The 16,474-nt window shown below is 40.0% G+C and overlaps 1 protein-coding gene across 1 annotated transcript in view; it reads right to left on the bottom strand.

The window, feature by feature from the left end:
* Positions 1-11,380: 11,380 nt before the first annotated feature.
* The window catches only part of LOC134532934 (integrator complex subunit 9), a 14,721-nt gene continuing 9,627 nt past the window's right edge, over positions 11,381-16,474 (bottom strand). The window contains exons 8-13 of the mRNA XM_063370004.1: positions 15,732-15,864; positions 14,849-14,951; positions 13,651-13,856; positions 12,801-12,986; positions 12,093-12,269; positions 11,381-11,515 (exon numbers count right to left, since the gene is read on the bottom strand). Coding sequence (XP_063226074.1) covers positions 11,396-11,515; positions 12,093-12,269; positions 12,801-12,986; positions 13,651-13,856; positions 14,849-14,951; positions 15,732-15,864 — 925 coding nt within the window. The 3' untranslated portion in view covers positions 11,381-11,395. The remainder of the gene's footprint in view (positions 11,516-12,092; positions 12,270-12,800; positions 12,987-13,650; positions 13,857-14,848; positions 14,952-15,731; positions 15,865-16,474) is intronic.

Below are 16,474 nucleotides of genomic sequence, written 5' to 3'. Positions count from 1 at the left end.
ACATTATATCAGACAAAAAAACCCGCATCACAGCAGAAAATATGGAATTAATGGCTGCAATGGCTTTCCCATCAAGCTAGATAGCAGTAGTCAATATTTCTAGCAAAATCTCAAACCTAAACATTTTTTTATATGCATAGAATTTCCAATTAAAAATATATAAACCGTTTTTTTCAAAAGTGCATTTAAAATTTTTAAAACTTATTACTTAACAAAACTGCCGAAAAGCGTAAAAAAAAGTTTTAGAAATGACGAAAATATTACCGAAATTCACTTTAAAATCGACGAAAAATACACCGAAATCAACAAGAAAAAATGACGAAATTTGTCTTTACTTTTCACCGTAAACAGGTGACTCTAGTCATAGGTTCTCCCCCTCCCCTCAACCCTATTGGAATTAAGACGCCCCTCACTTTCGCTTGCAGAAAAGTAACTGTGAAAAAGAGCTAATAAACGTTAACTTGAAAAATATGTTTTATGGAAAACTTTCTAAACATATTAAAGTTTTCTGCTTATTGTATGCGAATAGGCTGAACTATGGGTAGTATACAACATACAAGAATCCTATCCAAGATGACTCGCGCATAATAATCTTGTCATCCTCTCTCTCTCTCTCTCTCTCTCTCTCTCTTCCCCCCCCCCCCCTCCCCCCCGGCTCTTTTCACAAAACTAATTTCCGCGGGTCACCCTTTTGAATCCAAGAGATTTGCGCCCGTGTTATATGCTACGCTTTAACGAAACCAAGATGGCCAATTTTTAGGTTCCTTTAATTTACTTTGTTATTAAGCCTTTTTAAAAATTTTATTGGGTTAATTTATACAGTGAGTTTTGTTGGAGAAGGGTGCAGGGGCGACATGAAGCTCCTGACCGCGCACACAGATCAGTATTGCCCCAGCTGTCCACACTTTTACGACGTCCCTGCATCGTATAATTTGTCCACGCTCCCCCCTCTGCTGGCTCCCAGCGCCCCACACTCGCCGAGACAGGTTCTGTGGATTCCTCCGCGGCCGACCTCTTCCGCCGGCGTCACGTGACTCACACGCACGTCCCGTGTCGGCCGCCATCTTCGTCCGCCGCGCCGCCCCGCAGTGCTACCAAATTACGCTTCAATATTCCCTCCCAGACAATACCTGGCATCCTATGATTTGACCGCAATGATTTCACTACAGAGTAATTTTCTTTCCGCCGCACAGATGACTTTGAAATAGAGATCGTATGTATCGTTATGTGAGCACGATATAGATAGTCCCACCTACGTCACAAGGCCTTCTTTTAAGTTCACGAGAAACTTCCTAAGGAATTTTGAATCAACACATGCACTCTGGTGCCTGCAAGTTCCACTTGACTGATCTGCGCAACGCAACTAAGTAGTTCCGAAAGCAGCCGTCAATAACAAATATAAAGTTTCTTCTGATATGTAAAGCCCTTTGGACTTAAACACAAGTTTGAACGCGAAAAAAAACCCATAAATAGCCTATAACTAGAGACCTGAAAAATTCGCGGGTTCATTTCGTGTTATGCTAAAATTCAAATAATTATACCTTAGTGCTGCTTCTGTCATTGATTCACTGTTAATCTGGAGGACTGAGGGCCAATTAGAGACCCTCACTCATAGAAGTGTCGAATCACAGGCCACCCAGTCGAGACGACTCACAAGTCAACAGCCAATGAACAGTTGGCATTTGCCCGAGTGTGTAGAGGATATTGGAGTCTATCCTGGAGGTCATTGACACGCGAATTTCTCCGGTCTCTACCTATAACGTAGGTAGAGGCTTTGAATATATATACTGTGTAGAAGTCGCCAGCCCAGGTTAAAATTTCTAATACGGTTTTGAGGTAGTTGGTTAATTCACCGCCGCAATCGCCACCATCTCTAGGGCATCGACTTGTGGTGGTCCCTAGCGGTCAAGTTTCGAACTCTTCAAACACCCCTTCCCCCTCCCGTTGAACGACCTTGAGCTGCAGTGAATGATGGATGAGGGGTGCGGGGAATGACATCGGGCGACAGCGCTGCGCTCTAACGTGTAAATAACAACTAAGACGATACAGGGCGTTACGGCAGCGCACTGCAGCGGTGAAGTTCCCAAGCTGCTCATCATACGCTTTTGAAAAACGTAGAGTAAATCCTATCCACTCGCGACTTCTATACAGTATATATATTCAAAGGTAGAGGTAACCTATAAAGCAGGAGTTTTTTTCACGCAAATTTGCATAGTTATTGAGTGCTTGAATAATGTAGATACTATGACTGACTTCAATATTCGATCATATTCAGAAAAGTTGATTCCCTTTTATCACATTTTACTCTCGATAAAATAGCGTCTTCCGGGGGGGGGGGGGGATAAAAAAAATAGTTACTGACCGTAAGCTTCTGGGTCCACCACTGATTAGTTTTATACTATTCTCCCATATGCAATTCAGACTTTCAGTGGGTAGTTACTGAAGTGAACCACCTTTATTCTGCATACACAAAATACCTAAAACCATTTTGATTGGTTGTTGCAACCCTACAGTAAAGATACTACTCGAATAATCATTGGTTTTAGCCATGCTACAAAGTCTAACAATTTTATTGAGCTATATGTCTGAACATGTTTGTTATATCAGCATGAATCTCCTTAGGTCAAAAACCTTCAAATAGTTTTCTAAAATCATAATTTCCCCTTTATATTTTCGGTCAGCGCTATTACTCTACAGTATGAAAAGATCGCGTTAATTCCACTCAGGAGAATAGTTGAAAGCTACTCCTAGAAAAGTGCTTCCTAAAAACTTTTTCAGCCGGCGAGCGTGTTTCTTTGAGAGCTGTTTTTCGGATAACATCGTTCTCAGTTGATGCCTGTGTAATATAAGGGCCTGCCGAGTTCCAAGTCCGCAGACATATAGCTAGTAGCTGCAAAACGGGGATTTTGATTTTTACCGCACCCGCAACCTTCCTGGAGGGTGCTTTCCCCCCCCCCCCCCCAAACAAACCAGAAAATCCCTTCTTAGCGACAGCAAAAGGAATATACATGCCAAATTTCAAACCTGTATGTCTTATTGTTCCGGAGAATACGTGATCTGATGAGTAAGTAAAATAGTCAGTCAGTGAATCAATAAGTGGTAGCTATTTTGCTTGTATGTTTATATTTTTTCCATATAGGCCTATATAAATTATTAAAATCTACAAAATTATATAACAACTGGCAAAGATGTTTGGAAAATGCAATGGTTCCGATGGAATTACTGAGCGAAGTCTAGGGGAGCACAGTTCTGGAAGCGCCACAAAGATGGCAGCACTGCACGCGTCGACCCGAGGTTATCGGCACGTCGGCTCGTAACAGCGGACCACTGGCCGTTGAATTTCGTGCGTGCCGTCATTACCTCGCCCCTCCCTACCTCCCTCACCCCGCCCACAGTACATCCTCTCCGGGGCCAAAAATTGCAGGTACTCTGCCCTCGGCCTCCAAGTCGTGCTTCTACGACTTCCTGCCTTCGGCTCGTTATGCGAGGCGCTCGTGCAGACGTTGGCCGTGGTGGCGCGGCCCGCGGTTCGCAAATGAAAACAATGCTCCACTGGAGCCACAGTTCGCCGCACGAGGCGCGCTGGCGAGCGATCAAGTGTAATTTCGAATCTTCAAGCGAATAAAAAAAAATAACGGCCTTCTCAACACACCTTAAGATTTCTAAGCCAAAAATATGAGCCACAGCGGTGTGAGTTCGAAAATTATTTCACCTCTGAAGCATTCAAATTATTAATTAGTATAAAGAAAACTCAAATACACCAAATTCTTGACTTACGCCCATACGTTCCAGAGGATGATTCAAAATTCGACTGAAAAAAAAAATTCAGCTGCAGGTTCACCACGAAGAAATGAGTAAATATGAATTATGGTCTAAAGTGCTTCCCAAGGTTGGTATGCGCTTTTGAAGTTGGCGCTGAAAGGCTGGTTTATCAAGGGTACTTTTCAGACATATGGTGGCTGTAGTGTAGCTGGGTAGAAACTGGAAAGGTACCCTTTCCGATTTCGTAAAATGTTTCGGTTTTAATGCAAATATTCACTGGAAAGGTATCCCCTCGGAAAGGGTACCTTTCAGGATTTTCTGTACAATGACACAGCAGAAAATAAACTGGAAATGTACCCTTTCCTATTTCTTAAAATGCATAATAACTGACTTCAGTTTGACGCATGCTATAGTAAGAGCGTGCTGAACTCCAAAGAAAACTGTTTGTACCTGGATGATATTGCGTGCTAGATAAACAACGCTAAGACGAACTTGGCATGCGCATCTGATGTCTCGTCGCCCTTAAGCGCGAGCCCATAACAGCACACAAGTTTTAAGGTTATTTTTCAGAAATGTAAATTTACCTTACTGAGTCGTTGCAATGTTCCTGCATGTTTACATAAATTTTAAATACGAGAACATAACACGGTCAGGATTTGCATACACACATAATAAAAATTAACCACAAAATAATGACAGAACACTGGATATTAATTTGTTTTTTTTTTTAACGAATTTAAAATTTAAACAAACATGGCTACCAAAGCGGCCAAATACTCAGCTCATATTGGTCGCACGAAGTAACATAAACGGAAGAGCCGGGCTTTGCCGAACTAATACGTACGGGTCCGTGTCCGCATGCGTGTCGTATAGGCATAGTACGTTCCGTGAGATACGTCTCATTTTACGTTATCCGTCTCTGCTTCAGTGTCGTTGTAGAACGGGCCTGAAAACAAGCAAACTTTTAATACGAATCATGCAGGTGCGAACCATTTCTAGAATGTTTTTCATAACAAGTATTTTTTTTTCAAGCATGAATTTATTTGAAATGTTTTCTGTTGAAACTCCGCACACTGTTCGGTTGCCAGTTACATGTTGCTGGCATGACGGCATAGCTCCGTCTTACACGCCAAGTTGATATTTTTTTATTACTATTGCTTAGGGCTATTTCTGTAAATTTCAACCCGAACCTTTCTTGAAATTTTTGTTCTGTCACATTTTCTACAGATGTTCACTAAATGCAATACGTTGCGCTTTCTCAAAGTAAGTTTCCCTGGATCCATTAACAGAAAAAAAAAAACACAATTTCATGGTAATATTTCTTGCAACAGATACAACAAATAATCAGCTATTTTTCAACATATTCGCCACCGGAATTGTGTTGTGAAGTTTGTCATACAGTAGGGCCAACTTTTGAATACCTGTGTCGTAGAAGTCTGCCGCTTGGTACTGGAACCACGGTGTGACAACACTCAAAACGCTGAGAAACAATGTTCACAAGGTCCACAAGGTGTAATCATGGATGGTCTCTCACTGCGCTACCCATCATGCACACCTTATCGACCAGCAACGCACCATTTTTGCTCGCTCATGACGTTAGGTCCAAAGAACCGGCACAGCAGACGGCATGCACTGAGCATTCAATAACTTTTTATCACTGCCAGTCGGCGGGAGCTGGAACAAGACCCTCCATCTCCGACAGCTGCGCAGATGCTAGTGTGATGTCGCGGGCATACCCACAGTGCATGCCCCATTCGACGCCATGGCTCTGTCACGAGCGCACAATTCGCTTCGCGAAGAGTATGGTTTCGCTAGCCGTGGGATGTGCGGGAAACTTACTTTGTGGACGCAGCTCTTACACGAGGAAGAAAACAAGTAGCACGAGTGATAATAATCACGAAAAATTGCGCGATCTTTTACGCACATTATATTTCAATTAATGAAATTCTGTCGAAAATATTTGTGACGTAACAACAAACTAAATGGAGGTATCGTATTTAAATTTACATAAATGGCCCTTAAACAATATTGATGACGAGAAGTTGAAATTAATCAAATGACGTGTGAGCCTTTTTTTTTTTTGCATGACCGTTCAACCTAAAAAAGTCCCTTTGATCTTTCAGAGTAAAACAGTAACGGGTGAAAATAAAGAAAGCTGTTCTGAATGAAATTAACATCTATGGCAATGCGACGCTTTTTTCTGAAGAGGGAAGCTCATGTACCCACCACTGAGCTGGTAAATTCTTCCACGACAGTGTCACGTAGTTTCGGTTCCCTACCACGTTCGTGCAACTTCGGATTTCTCTCAAAAATTGAAATTTAAAAAATCGAAGGGTTAGGTTAGGTTAGGTCAGTTACAACATGCTTTTTTTCATTGGAAACTTCTGATTTAGCGGTTGAAGTGGCGTTAGTACCAAAACGCAAAACTTCGGAAATCTTCGGGAAATTCTTGCAGGGAACCGGAACTACGTGAGTTGTAGGCTTCCCCTGTGCAGCTGGCGTGAGCCCTCTACCCGAGCGCCGGCGATAGGTTGTGCTGCAGCCGCTGCGAGCGCGAGGAGGGTGGACGGGAAGTCCCGGCGCTGCTCAGGCATTGCCGTCAGACGCTCCGCGCTTCCTCCCCGCGCACGTGACCGCCCCCCACTTCCTGCGCCGGCCCGCGGGACGGTTCGTGCGCTCCGCAGCTGCCATCTTTCCACAGTTCACGCGGCGCGGGTCCGAGCTTCGATCGCCATGCCATGAAACGGTTAGCGATCCAAACACAAGAATTTGGGTTTTTGTTTCCGATATATATATATATATATAGTGAGCTTTGTATACATTTGTAAGTCTAAGTCCCTGTGGGATTAGCAGGTAGATACTTCAAAAAGTTTTTCCCTTCGTCTCTTGCGAAATCTCTAACTACGTCTCGTGTTAAAACGTAAAACAACACGACTCCCCATGCTGACAGATGTGGGGGGACATGCGAGCGTCGCATCCCTAAAACTTTCGGGGTTAGTGGACGCATCGTAGGGAATGCATCGGCATTCCTTGTGTGATTTTCTCGGAAGCGAAGCAAGATGACCGCGTCCACTACGGTGGAATTTCTGTAAATCCCTATGAATCCATGAAGCCACTCAAATACATGTGAAGAGCTTCAGGGGGGAGGGGGGGGGGAACACCGTCTATTTGAAAACTAATCAAGATATCCGAGTGGCGTCTACGGAAAATCAAGAAAAGCGGATGAGTACAGCCATGTTTTTAAACAGTGTTCCAGGAACGGCCCCCGGACCAGGCAGGAAGCGGCTCAGTAACAGCAGAGAGGCGGAGGGCAGGCCGCCATGCGGCACTCGCGCCGCGGGCTACCCATCTCGCCGCGCCCGACTCCGGAACAGGTTCAAACGGTTCACCGAGCTTCAAGGTCTGTCAAGGACGACTGAGCCCCGGACTACAGACCTGCCGCTCCGTGTCTTCCCACCGACGAGCTGACCGTGACGTCAGAGTTCACAGCCCTTACATTCCTTTTTTTTTTTCTCTCCCTCTCTCTTTTTCGATTCTCTTTGTCCGAGCCGCGAATAAAAAAAAAAAGAGCCCACCAAAAAAAAATAACGAAAATTACAGTGTTCGTGTCGCGGAGATACATCTTCAGGAACAGAAAGAGGAGGGATGCTATTTCCAAACAAATCAAAAAATAAGAAAAGACTACAATATATTTTTCTACTCTTTCCAGCTTTCCACAAAATGACTAAACATAATTATCATCCCCATATTTACAGGTTATAAATAATACATGTCTTGTATCAAATTTGACAGTCCACAAAAGTAATTGGCATACCTACCCGTGGTATGTAACCATTTTCCAACCGCAAACTTTCTTACAAAGTATCACATGATGTTTACAATACCTGCTGAACGAACTAGAGTGGCAGGAGCCTACGTAGACAATTTTTATTACTTTTGAGAACCATTAAATTTGGATGAAGTTACATGACTATTGCACTATACAATCTCCCAAGTAAAATAATAATAATAATGTTCATACTAAATACCCATACATAACATGAAGGTTCGCAAATCGATGGTTAAAACGTACTTTTAGAGACATACACACAAATACACAGTTGAGCTCATCGGCTTGTTAGCTGTGTAGATTTTTAAAATCCCGATGGAAACGTACAAATGTTCAGCGGCTTTATTATAGATACTTGGCTTACAGGGCCACCATGAAAAAAAAAAGGGAGGGGGGGGGGGAAGGGGCAAATAAATCCCTGGGTATTCAGTACACCCTGACGGTAGGGCAAAATTACAAGTTTGTTGCTAATATAATTAACAAAAATCTTACCCATTTATGCCATACGTACAGATCACACAGTTATTATGTCCATGGTAACATATACAATCTCTAGAGTTTTCTTGATGCGCAACGTATCAGCTCTCGGTATACGGCATTTGGTAGAAGTGATTTCGTGAATGGAACGGAAGTCGTATAAAACGGAAATATGTAACCGCGGTACTGTCATCTGTGGCGGATGGCGCGAACGGAAATTCACAAACACAAAGGGAAACTTTATAGCATTAACTGTTTGATGAATTTAAACAAGATGGGCAGTAATTTAATAAAATGCATTGTAGAAAAGCAGGTCCAAAGCCGAGGTTTAGTATTGTTTCAAGTATTTTTTCGCTTTTAACGGAGCAGTTTTATTTAATATATTTTAAAATTTCGCTCTGAAGATCAAATGATTCGATAGTCAACGCAGCTGCTCCGGCAACGAATTCTAGCGGCGGGTGCGAAAACTACGCGTGATTCGTGTCAAGAAATGTGGTTAAAAACACTATTTTTATATTTATGTTTATCACGCTCGGCATTATTTCAAAGAAATCTACGTTAATTTTTGTGTCCGAGTTTCGTTTTATAAGTGTTTTTTTGCAACATGAAAACACATTAAATAGCTCGTCAACAAGGAGTTGATAAGGTTAGATGTTGCACATCTCTGAGGGGGTTTAAAAGTTGTACATTAAATAATCGGGACAAAATTATTTGCCCCCGGGGCCTTAGTTCCTCTGGACGGCCCTGCTGGCTTGAGGATGTCCGCCGACTTCCCGGCTCGTCGCGGGCGTGACGTCATCCTCTCGGCCCGCGAGCCAGACCGCAGGTTGAAGAGTAGCCGTGTCAGGGCTAGTAATGGCGGCGGATGATCTCACCCGATGCTTTCAGCTGCATAAGGACAGGTTGTTTTTTCTTTTCTTTTTTTCTTTTCTTTTTTAAAACGCTATCCTGTTTGCACTGCTACCTCGGTAGATATTATTTTGCAATCACCAAACCTGTTTGTTCTCTAAGCGGTTAGAGCTTCTGGTGGGTGAGCCAGAGGTTCCGAGTTGGATTCCCTGCCGGGTTGAAGACAGTGTGTAGTACCATCCCTTCATCGCCACACTGCAGAAGGCAACGATGAAACACAGCAGTGTCATCTCGTTCAGTACGCTTCTAACCTGTGGTGATTGCTGGGGATCCAAACCAGCCTCTTGGCCGATCAAAACATGATTTTTGCAAAATATATATTTTACTAATACTTCATAATAGTACTTAGCACTTACGGGACCGCCTGGTCCGAGGTAAAACTATGTTGGTGAGGCGGAATGATAAGTGCGACACTCACTGGTGCTTCTAGCTGTGAACTGGCGTGCATTTTTCTCGTCGTGCATAGGACAACTATGTGATTTGAGCGGAACCATATCATTGTATGGCGGATAAAATAAGATAAAGGCGTAACGCTGCACACTGTACATGTGCCCAGATAGGCAGGGCCCTTAAACACCCTTTTCTTCCCAAATTAAGTTAATATTTGATAGGCTAAAATGGGCACCAAAGCATCTCTACCCTGAGATGTTACACCATGTGACATGTTACAATATTGACTAGTTGTCTGCATATAAACTGACACAGTTGCGATACCTCCAAAAGGCCAGGCAACAAAATCCACAGGTGGTCCCAGCTAAGTGGACTGCCACAATCTTCCTCTACCACCTAATTCATAGGGCGCCTGTACATTACTTTCTTATTACGGAACCAAGAGACGGTGCTAGCCCCTATCGAACCCACAAGATGATATCGTTCAATCTGCAATTCTCGCAGTTCATTAGTATGTATAAATCAACATTGTGTCGTCTATCATCTACAAGTGATGGGACAGTGTCAAGTGACATATGATTCAGTTACTATAGATCGCAGCTTCTTGGGTTTCTACTCTTTGCGCACTCTCTTTGTGTTAAGACTTAACAAATGCCTCATGAATTATTAGTATATTCCTTTGCCCATTTGTTAGGTACCATCTGAGAACAGCAGGTCTTGCCTGTAACCCGCTGTCAACTATCAGTATGTACAACGTCAAGCACGTGGTGGGTATTTGCACACAATCAGCCCATGACTCTCAACCCCACCTTCATTTAATAACATCTGTAACCAATTTGTCGACAAGATAGGCACCACACGCCTGCGAATATAAAGGCAAGCTTCAACTCTCAGGTTATGCAACAGGTCGTGTTAAGGTAGCACCAATAAACTCAATCTTGCCAGAAAACCACAGGGTGTCTTTTCAACACCTTAGCAGAGACCTGGGGAGCTTACATGCCAGGGTACCTTTGCTAGGGCCACTGCTCTACTGCTTCATGACCTAAGATCACCAAGAGTTTCTAATGCTCTGTGAACTAGTGCACAGGCCAAACATGAGCATGCTATGTGGTGCCCAGCAAACTACATCACCTAAAACAATCCCATAGAAGGCAATAAATGTTAAACGTTACATACTCATTGTCATATATTTGTAACTTACCTTCTCTGTACAGTGGTTGTACGATGTGAAATTATATCAGTTTAGTGGGATTATTTTCGGCTTGGCTGCAAATCCCAAAAAGGAAGGGGAAGAAGGGGAAGGGCAATGGGGCCCCTTCCCCCTGGAATTAAAAAACCATCACTGTGAGGATCTACTTGTGCTTGCAGGAATGGGAATGATAAACATAACTCTGCAAATTTTTGCTCCTGCTTCAGGCACATAGCCAGGGAGGAAAATGATGGTCAATAAACAAGCGAAGACAGAATAAGAAAATCATAGCAAATTAGTTACTTATAGAATATATTATTATTATTATTATTATTATTATTATTATTATTATTATTATTGAAATCCTCAGTGGGCTACAGCAATTTACGTATTTCCTCCCCATTATAGTCCGACATGCATCGTACAAAGAAGCAGCAGGAATTGTTTTTGCAAGTTGTTTTTTTTAAATTCCGGTATGCTTCATACAAACTTTACATACATGTTTCATGTATATGTAACTTAAGTACGTGTGTATTTATGACTTGTTTATGAAAAAGTACTAGAAACAATTAAATAAAAAGTCCAAAATATTAAATGCTCAGTTTCTTCAAGGAAAATCATTACTTAAATAAAGGTTGAAGTCCTAAAAGTTTGCTATTCCCTAAAATTTTGAGTGTGACAGTGAAATTCATTTTAATTCATCTATAAAGAAAAATTATAAAAAAATTATATCATTCCTTGCTATGGCCTGCATCCAAACCATTCTTCATGCAACATTTTAAGTCATAAGTTCTTACGATACTATAAAAAAAAATGTGCAATAGTTTGTATTAAAAAAATTAAAATTTATTTAGACATTGCAACAAAACATTTCTCAGTTTTTGCCTCAAAACCTCATCCCCGTCACAGATGATATGTGTTGACGATTCATCCACTTGGATCAGACTGTCTTCTTGGGGCTGGAAAAAAAAACACAAATGTAGCTGGTTAAGCAAGTCATCTACTGCATTACTATTATAACTATAACTACTAACATAATTAAATAACTAAGTAACTACTATAAAAATAATGAGAGTAATAACTTAAATAGTAAACCCATAATGCCAATTCAATTTACATTAAGATTTTTGGTCAAATGATTCTCTCACATTAAAAAGGAGCCCTTAAACACCTACTAGCGCAGTTGTGACGAGAGGCAAAGAAAATTTTTCCATTTAATCAACCTTCATAGTTATTGCTTAAATTTTCCTTAATAGACTGTGCAAGCCAGTCAAAGGCATCACCACTACTTAGAAAGAATAAATATTAATGAACATCAAACTAAGTAACGCAAATGTGTTTTTTTTTTATATATATATATTTTGCTATACTGCTGCCAAGAGAACAAAATTGAAAAAAAAAAAATTGTGAAACCACAAATCCAAAAAGAATTGAAAAGTAAAAGTGTATCCTCTATACATATGAAAAAATCTTCACTATTTAGCAAAGTAGGTAGATATAAGAACAGTCTGTGCGAAGTCTGACAGGGACACTTACCAGATGAATGATGTAACCACTGGCTCCCTTCTCAACTTTGGCATCTGTGATACCCTCTTGAGAAATTTTCTGGATGAATTCTTCGACGTTGAGGGAGCCCCAAGTGTATGAATCTGGCTTAATACTCGCAAAATCATCTGCAACTCTTAAACGTTTCTTTCCACTAGAACTGCGAGCCTAAACAAACAAAAAAAAATTCTATGCCAAATGGTTTTTCAAAACCTACACACTAACCTAATGCAAAGGAATTAACACACATTTTAGAAAAAAATACAACAGAGACAGAGATAAAAAGTTTCATGTACATGCCATAAGCCTTACCCTTTGTGGATACTTCCATGAGCAGATAAAAAAAAAAAAAAAATTAGGTAAGTTGGTAGAGCAAAGCCTCTCATTTCAATCTAAATTTATAGAAACTTTGTGAATTAATATACATACTTGTGAAGCTGATGGACTGTAAAATTTTAATCCTCAAAAATCAATGTAGCAATGCTCAAAATCTTCATATTTATAGGCATACAAGAATAAATGAAACAAATATGAGAAAACAGCTACTGAATGAAGTCAGAACAAGAAAACAAAACATATGTAAACCTTCCTAAAAAAAAAAAAAAAAGCCCATGTCAAGATCACGTTATTAATCTTTGCAAGAAAATAAACCTTTAAGCAATGAAACAGCACCAGTTATAGGCCTACCGCTAGGCGTACCTGGATAGTGTACTTGTTGTCCCCTGCAACCAGCTGCCCAGTCATGGTGACCAGCGACACGCCAGACCGCACTTCGTTAGGATGCAATTTCTCCGTCAGCGACGTGCTGATCTCTGCCGGCGACAGCTTCCTCTTCAGAGGCAGCGAGAGGACGTCATCTCGCTTGAAGACAATCACAGGTCTGTCCTGCAACAATCACCGCAACACCCATTATTTATTACTTACTGCTTGAAACAAAACTCTACCTAAAACACTAAATACAATTCTTGAAATGAAAAGTTTTCTAGGCAAAAAGGCGTGCAACGTAAGGCAAAAGCAGACACTGCATAAATCACTTTTGATTCAATCTCTTAATAATTTGGCTATTTTGAGGTATGAAGCAGACTTATTGAGTGAAGACCAAATATTTCCTATGTATTACACATCATTGTATGTACAAGGTAATTTATTTAATTTATACATATGCTGCCACATGTGAAGATAATATTAGTAAGAATATAACTAAAGATTTATATTGGCCTTGGTTTATTTGAATTTAATATTTTCATTCAAGCAAGAGCCTTATTAGAAAAAAAATTGATTAAAAATAATGCTATAAAGTTACTTCACTATATGTACTTGATGCAATAATGAACAAGCTAGCATAGCTAGGTGCAGCTAACTAGGGCCGCAGTATCTACAGCTGCCACTACGCAACGCTAGTTTCTTAGCTGGCTCCGATGATCACAATTTAAAGAAAACCTTATTTTGTAAGTGCTAGTGTACATTTTAAATTATCAAACTAACACAACCATCAATATCAAAACTGTAAAAGTATGATCAGCACAGTGAATGCCGCTCGTCCACTGACCGTATCCACAACTAGGTCAGGCCTATTAGGAGCAATAAATGGAGGTTGCAGGTAGCATTCAGGCAAGACCAAGGTTCCAGGTTTCAGCTCCCGTATCAGCTTGTTGGCCTGAGTGAAGTTGAGACTAGTGTCAATCGGACAGTGAACCGTCTTTATCATCAGCGGCTGGTACGGTGCAAGCGCCTCCAAGTACGGGAAGTCCGGCTCTGCAAACCACAAACACCACAACGTTACTGGTAGTGTCTTGAGGTATTGAATACATACCCTATTTTCTCGCATAATCGTCACACTCGCGTAATCGTCGCACCCATATTTTTGGGCATCAAAATTTGGATAAAAATAAACCTCTCGCATAAACGTTGCATTATGTTTTTGGTCCCGCTATTAGATTCCGAGCGCTTTGTGTGGGTATTTTTTCCGTATAAAACGTTGTATTTTAAAATAGAAATCTAATATTTATTCGGACATTACCTCTTACTTATTTAATTAACGGAAATACGTAGTTGTCTGAAGTGTAAATTTTCTTTTAAAAACGTTTTTAAACGTTACAACGTTCATCTTTTCGTTTGCGTCGCCGCGGTGTACCGCTTACAAAAATGTAGCCAGTACACGTTGCAATCATTAATGATTGGTTATGTTGCTTCCTGTATAGAGTACGCACACATAGCTGAATATTGATATCTTGCCGAGTGCATACAACGCGCGCTCTCTGTTCGGTTATGTTGCTTCCCGTATAGAGTACGCACACATAGCTGAATATTGATATCTTGCCGAGTGCATACAACGCGTGCTGTCTGATGAGTGCCGAGTTAACTACATCTGATGGCCCGTTTTCTTTCGTGGAGTGTGTACTTACTACGGCGATAGTTACGTGTTTGTTTGGCTTGCATTTGGATCACAGATTTTGTTTTTTATTTAAAGTTGAAAGGTGTTTTGTTACATGACTTATTAATTTAAATTGTTTGGCGTTTTAAATAAACGTACTTTCCATGAATTGGTTTTGTTTTTATGAATAACTTTATCTAACAAAAAAATATTTTTCCGCATAATCGTCGCACCCCTACTTTTCAAACTTGATTTTAGAATAAAAAGTGCTACGATTATGCGAGAAAACACGATACTCTAGTTGCAATGTGTCTAGAGTATGTATGTACAAATATGACCTTTACATTTATTCAGCATAGCTGATTCAACTCACCTGTAAAAATGATGGTGTTGAGAGCGTTTGAGCCCCACAGTTCCACAAAATGAACAGCATCTCCAAATCTAAGGCTTGGGTGCCCGCAAAACACAACACATGGCTGGAACATGAAGGAGCAAAAACTGTTCACTCAATGCAACTCCCACTTATGTTTTACAACAAAGATATCATTATATACAAATATTTAAATAGGATATTGATTCAAATAATAGAAAATAATGGATATATTACTGCTATGCAAAAATATCATGTTTTAAAAGGCCACAGAAGTATAACGTAAAATCACATTTATGCTCGCTTGACAAAAAGAACAGTATTATAAATAGTTTGAGAAAAAATAAAGAAAAGATAATTCGTTCACACAGCTATTCATTTATTAGATCTTAGCCTATCTAACAGTCAGGATTATCCTATGTCCCACCATAAAATAAAACCACACCAATCAGGAACAAGAACTGCAAGTAGCAAGCATGAGCGTAGTATATTTTTGTTGCTCCCAACTCTACCGCAGCTAATTAGTAAGCCTGACTTTTTCAATTAATTTTTTTTTTTGTTTTCTACTGTTTTGTTATTATGTATGTAATTTTCACAGTTACGACATAGTTTCAAATTTAATAGGCTTTTTCTCAACACATTATCAGAGATTTTCGCTTATCCAACGTTCTGCCGGGATGTTTATAGTCAATTAACGAGATTCTACTGTAATTAAAAGGGATTTATTCATAACAAAAAAAAACTGTATTGGATATTTGGCGTACAATACAAACATTATATAGAAATGAGACTACTATTTTATTTCATAACCTTATATTCAATATGCATTACTTGTAACAATCTTCATATAGGATCTACTACAGAGGACTAAAACTCAAAATGTTACCTGTCTGTAGTCTGTGCTGAAGCCTTCAGTGTGAATGTGCTTGAAGTGTTTCAAACGCCCAGTGCGACTCAGCAGGGCGTGGGGGAAGGGCTCCTCTGGTAAGTAAACCTTGTTCTGTTTGACAGTCGACAACCTGCACTGACACACATAGACAGATGTTGACAGTATGGTTTTGTGTCCCTTATCTCTCTAACAAAAATTTGGTATTTTTATTTATTTCTTTACAGAACATAGTTGCAAAAAAAAAATTCCTTTTGTCACAGCCTACAGGCATAAATAGATTTGAAAGTACCTATTTCTTCTGGAAATGTTCTGGAAACTTCTATAAACTTCTAGAACAATTTAATAACTTAATGTACATGACATCCCATATGTTGTCTGATAATTCAAAACTAAACTACTTTATCAAATTCCATGCAGCTAAAATATTTCCAATTTTTTTTTTTTTTTTTTTTTAACTTAATGCATCCAGCATCGCGTACTTAGAACAAATTTCATATCATGCCTACTAAGGTAATTATGAATTTTTTTGACTTTCAATTACTATTTTTCAACCCTTACACTAATACCTAGTCATATCAAAATTTGCTTTGTACCAAGGTTTAAATTTTATTAGGATGGTTTAATATATATTTGAATGAATATGATAGTAATGAATTTATTTTTTACCCAAGTTTTTACGGTAAGAGTTTGTTCATGAAAATTTCTTTCAGCAAAGGTTTTAGATAATACTTAGAATTTTA

This window comes from Bacillus rossius, chromosome 6, assembly GCF_032445375.1.
Source record: "Bacillus rossius redtenbacheri isolate Brsri chromosome 6, Brsri_v3, whole genome shotgun sequence".
In the NCBI taxonomy this organism is placed as follows: domain Eukaryota; kingdom Metazoa; phylum Arthropoda; class Insecta; order Phasmatodea; family Bacillidae; genus Bacillus; species Bacillus rossius.
This window is presented reverse-complemented; position numbering and strand designations above follow the sequence as displayed.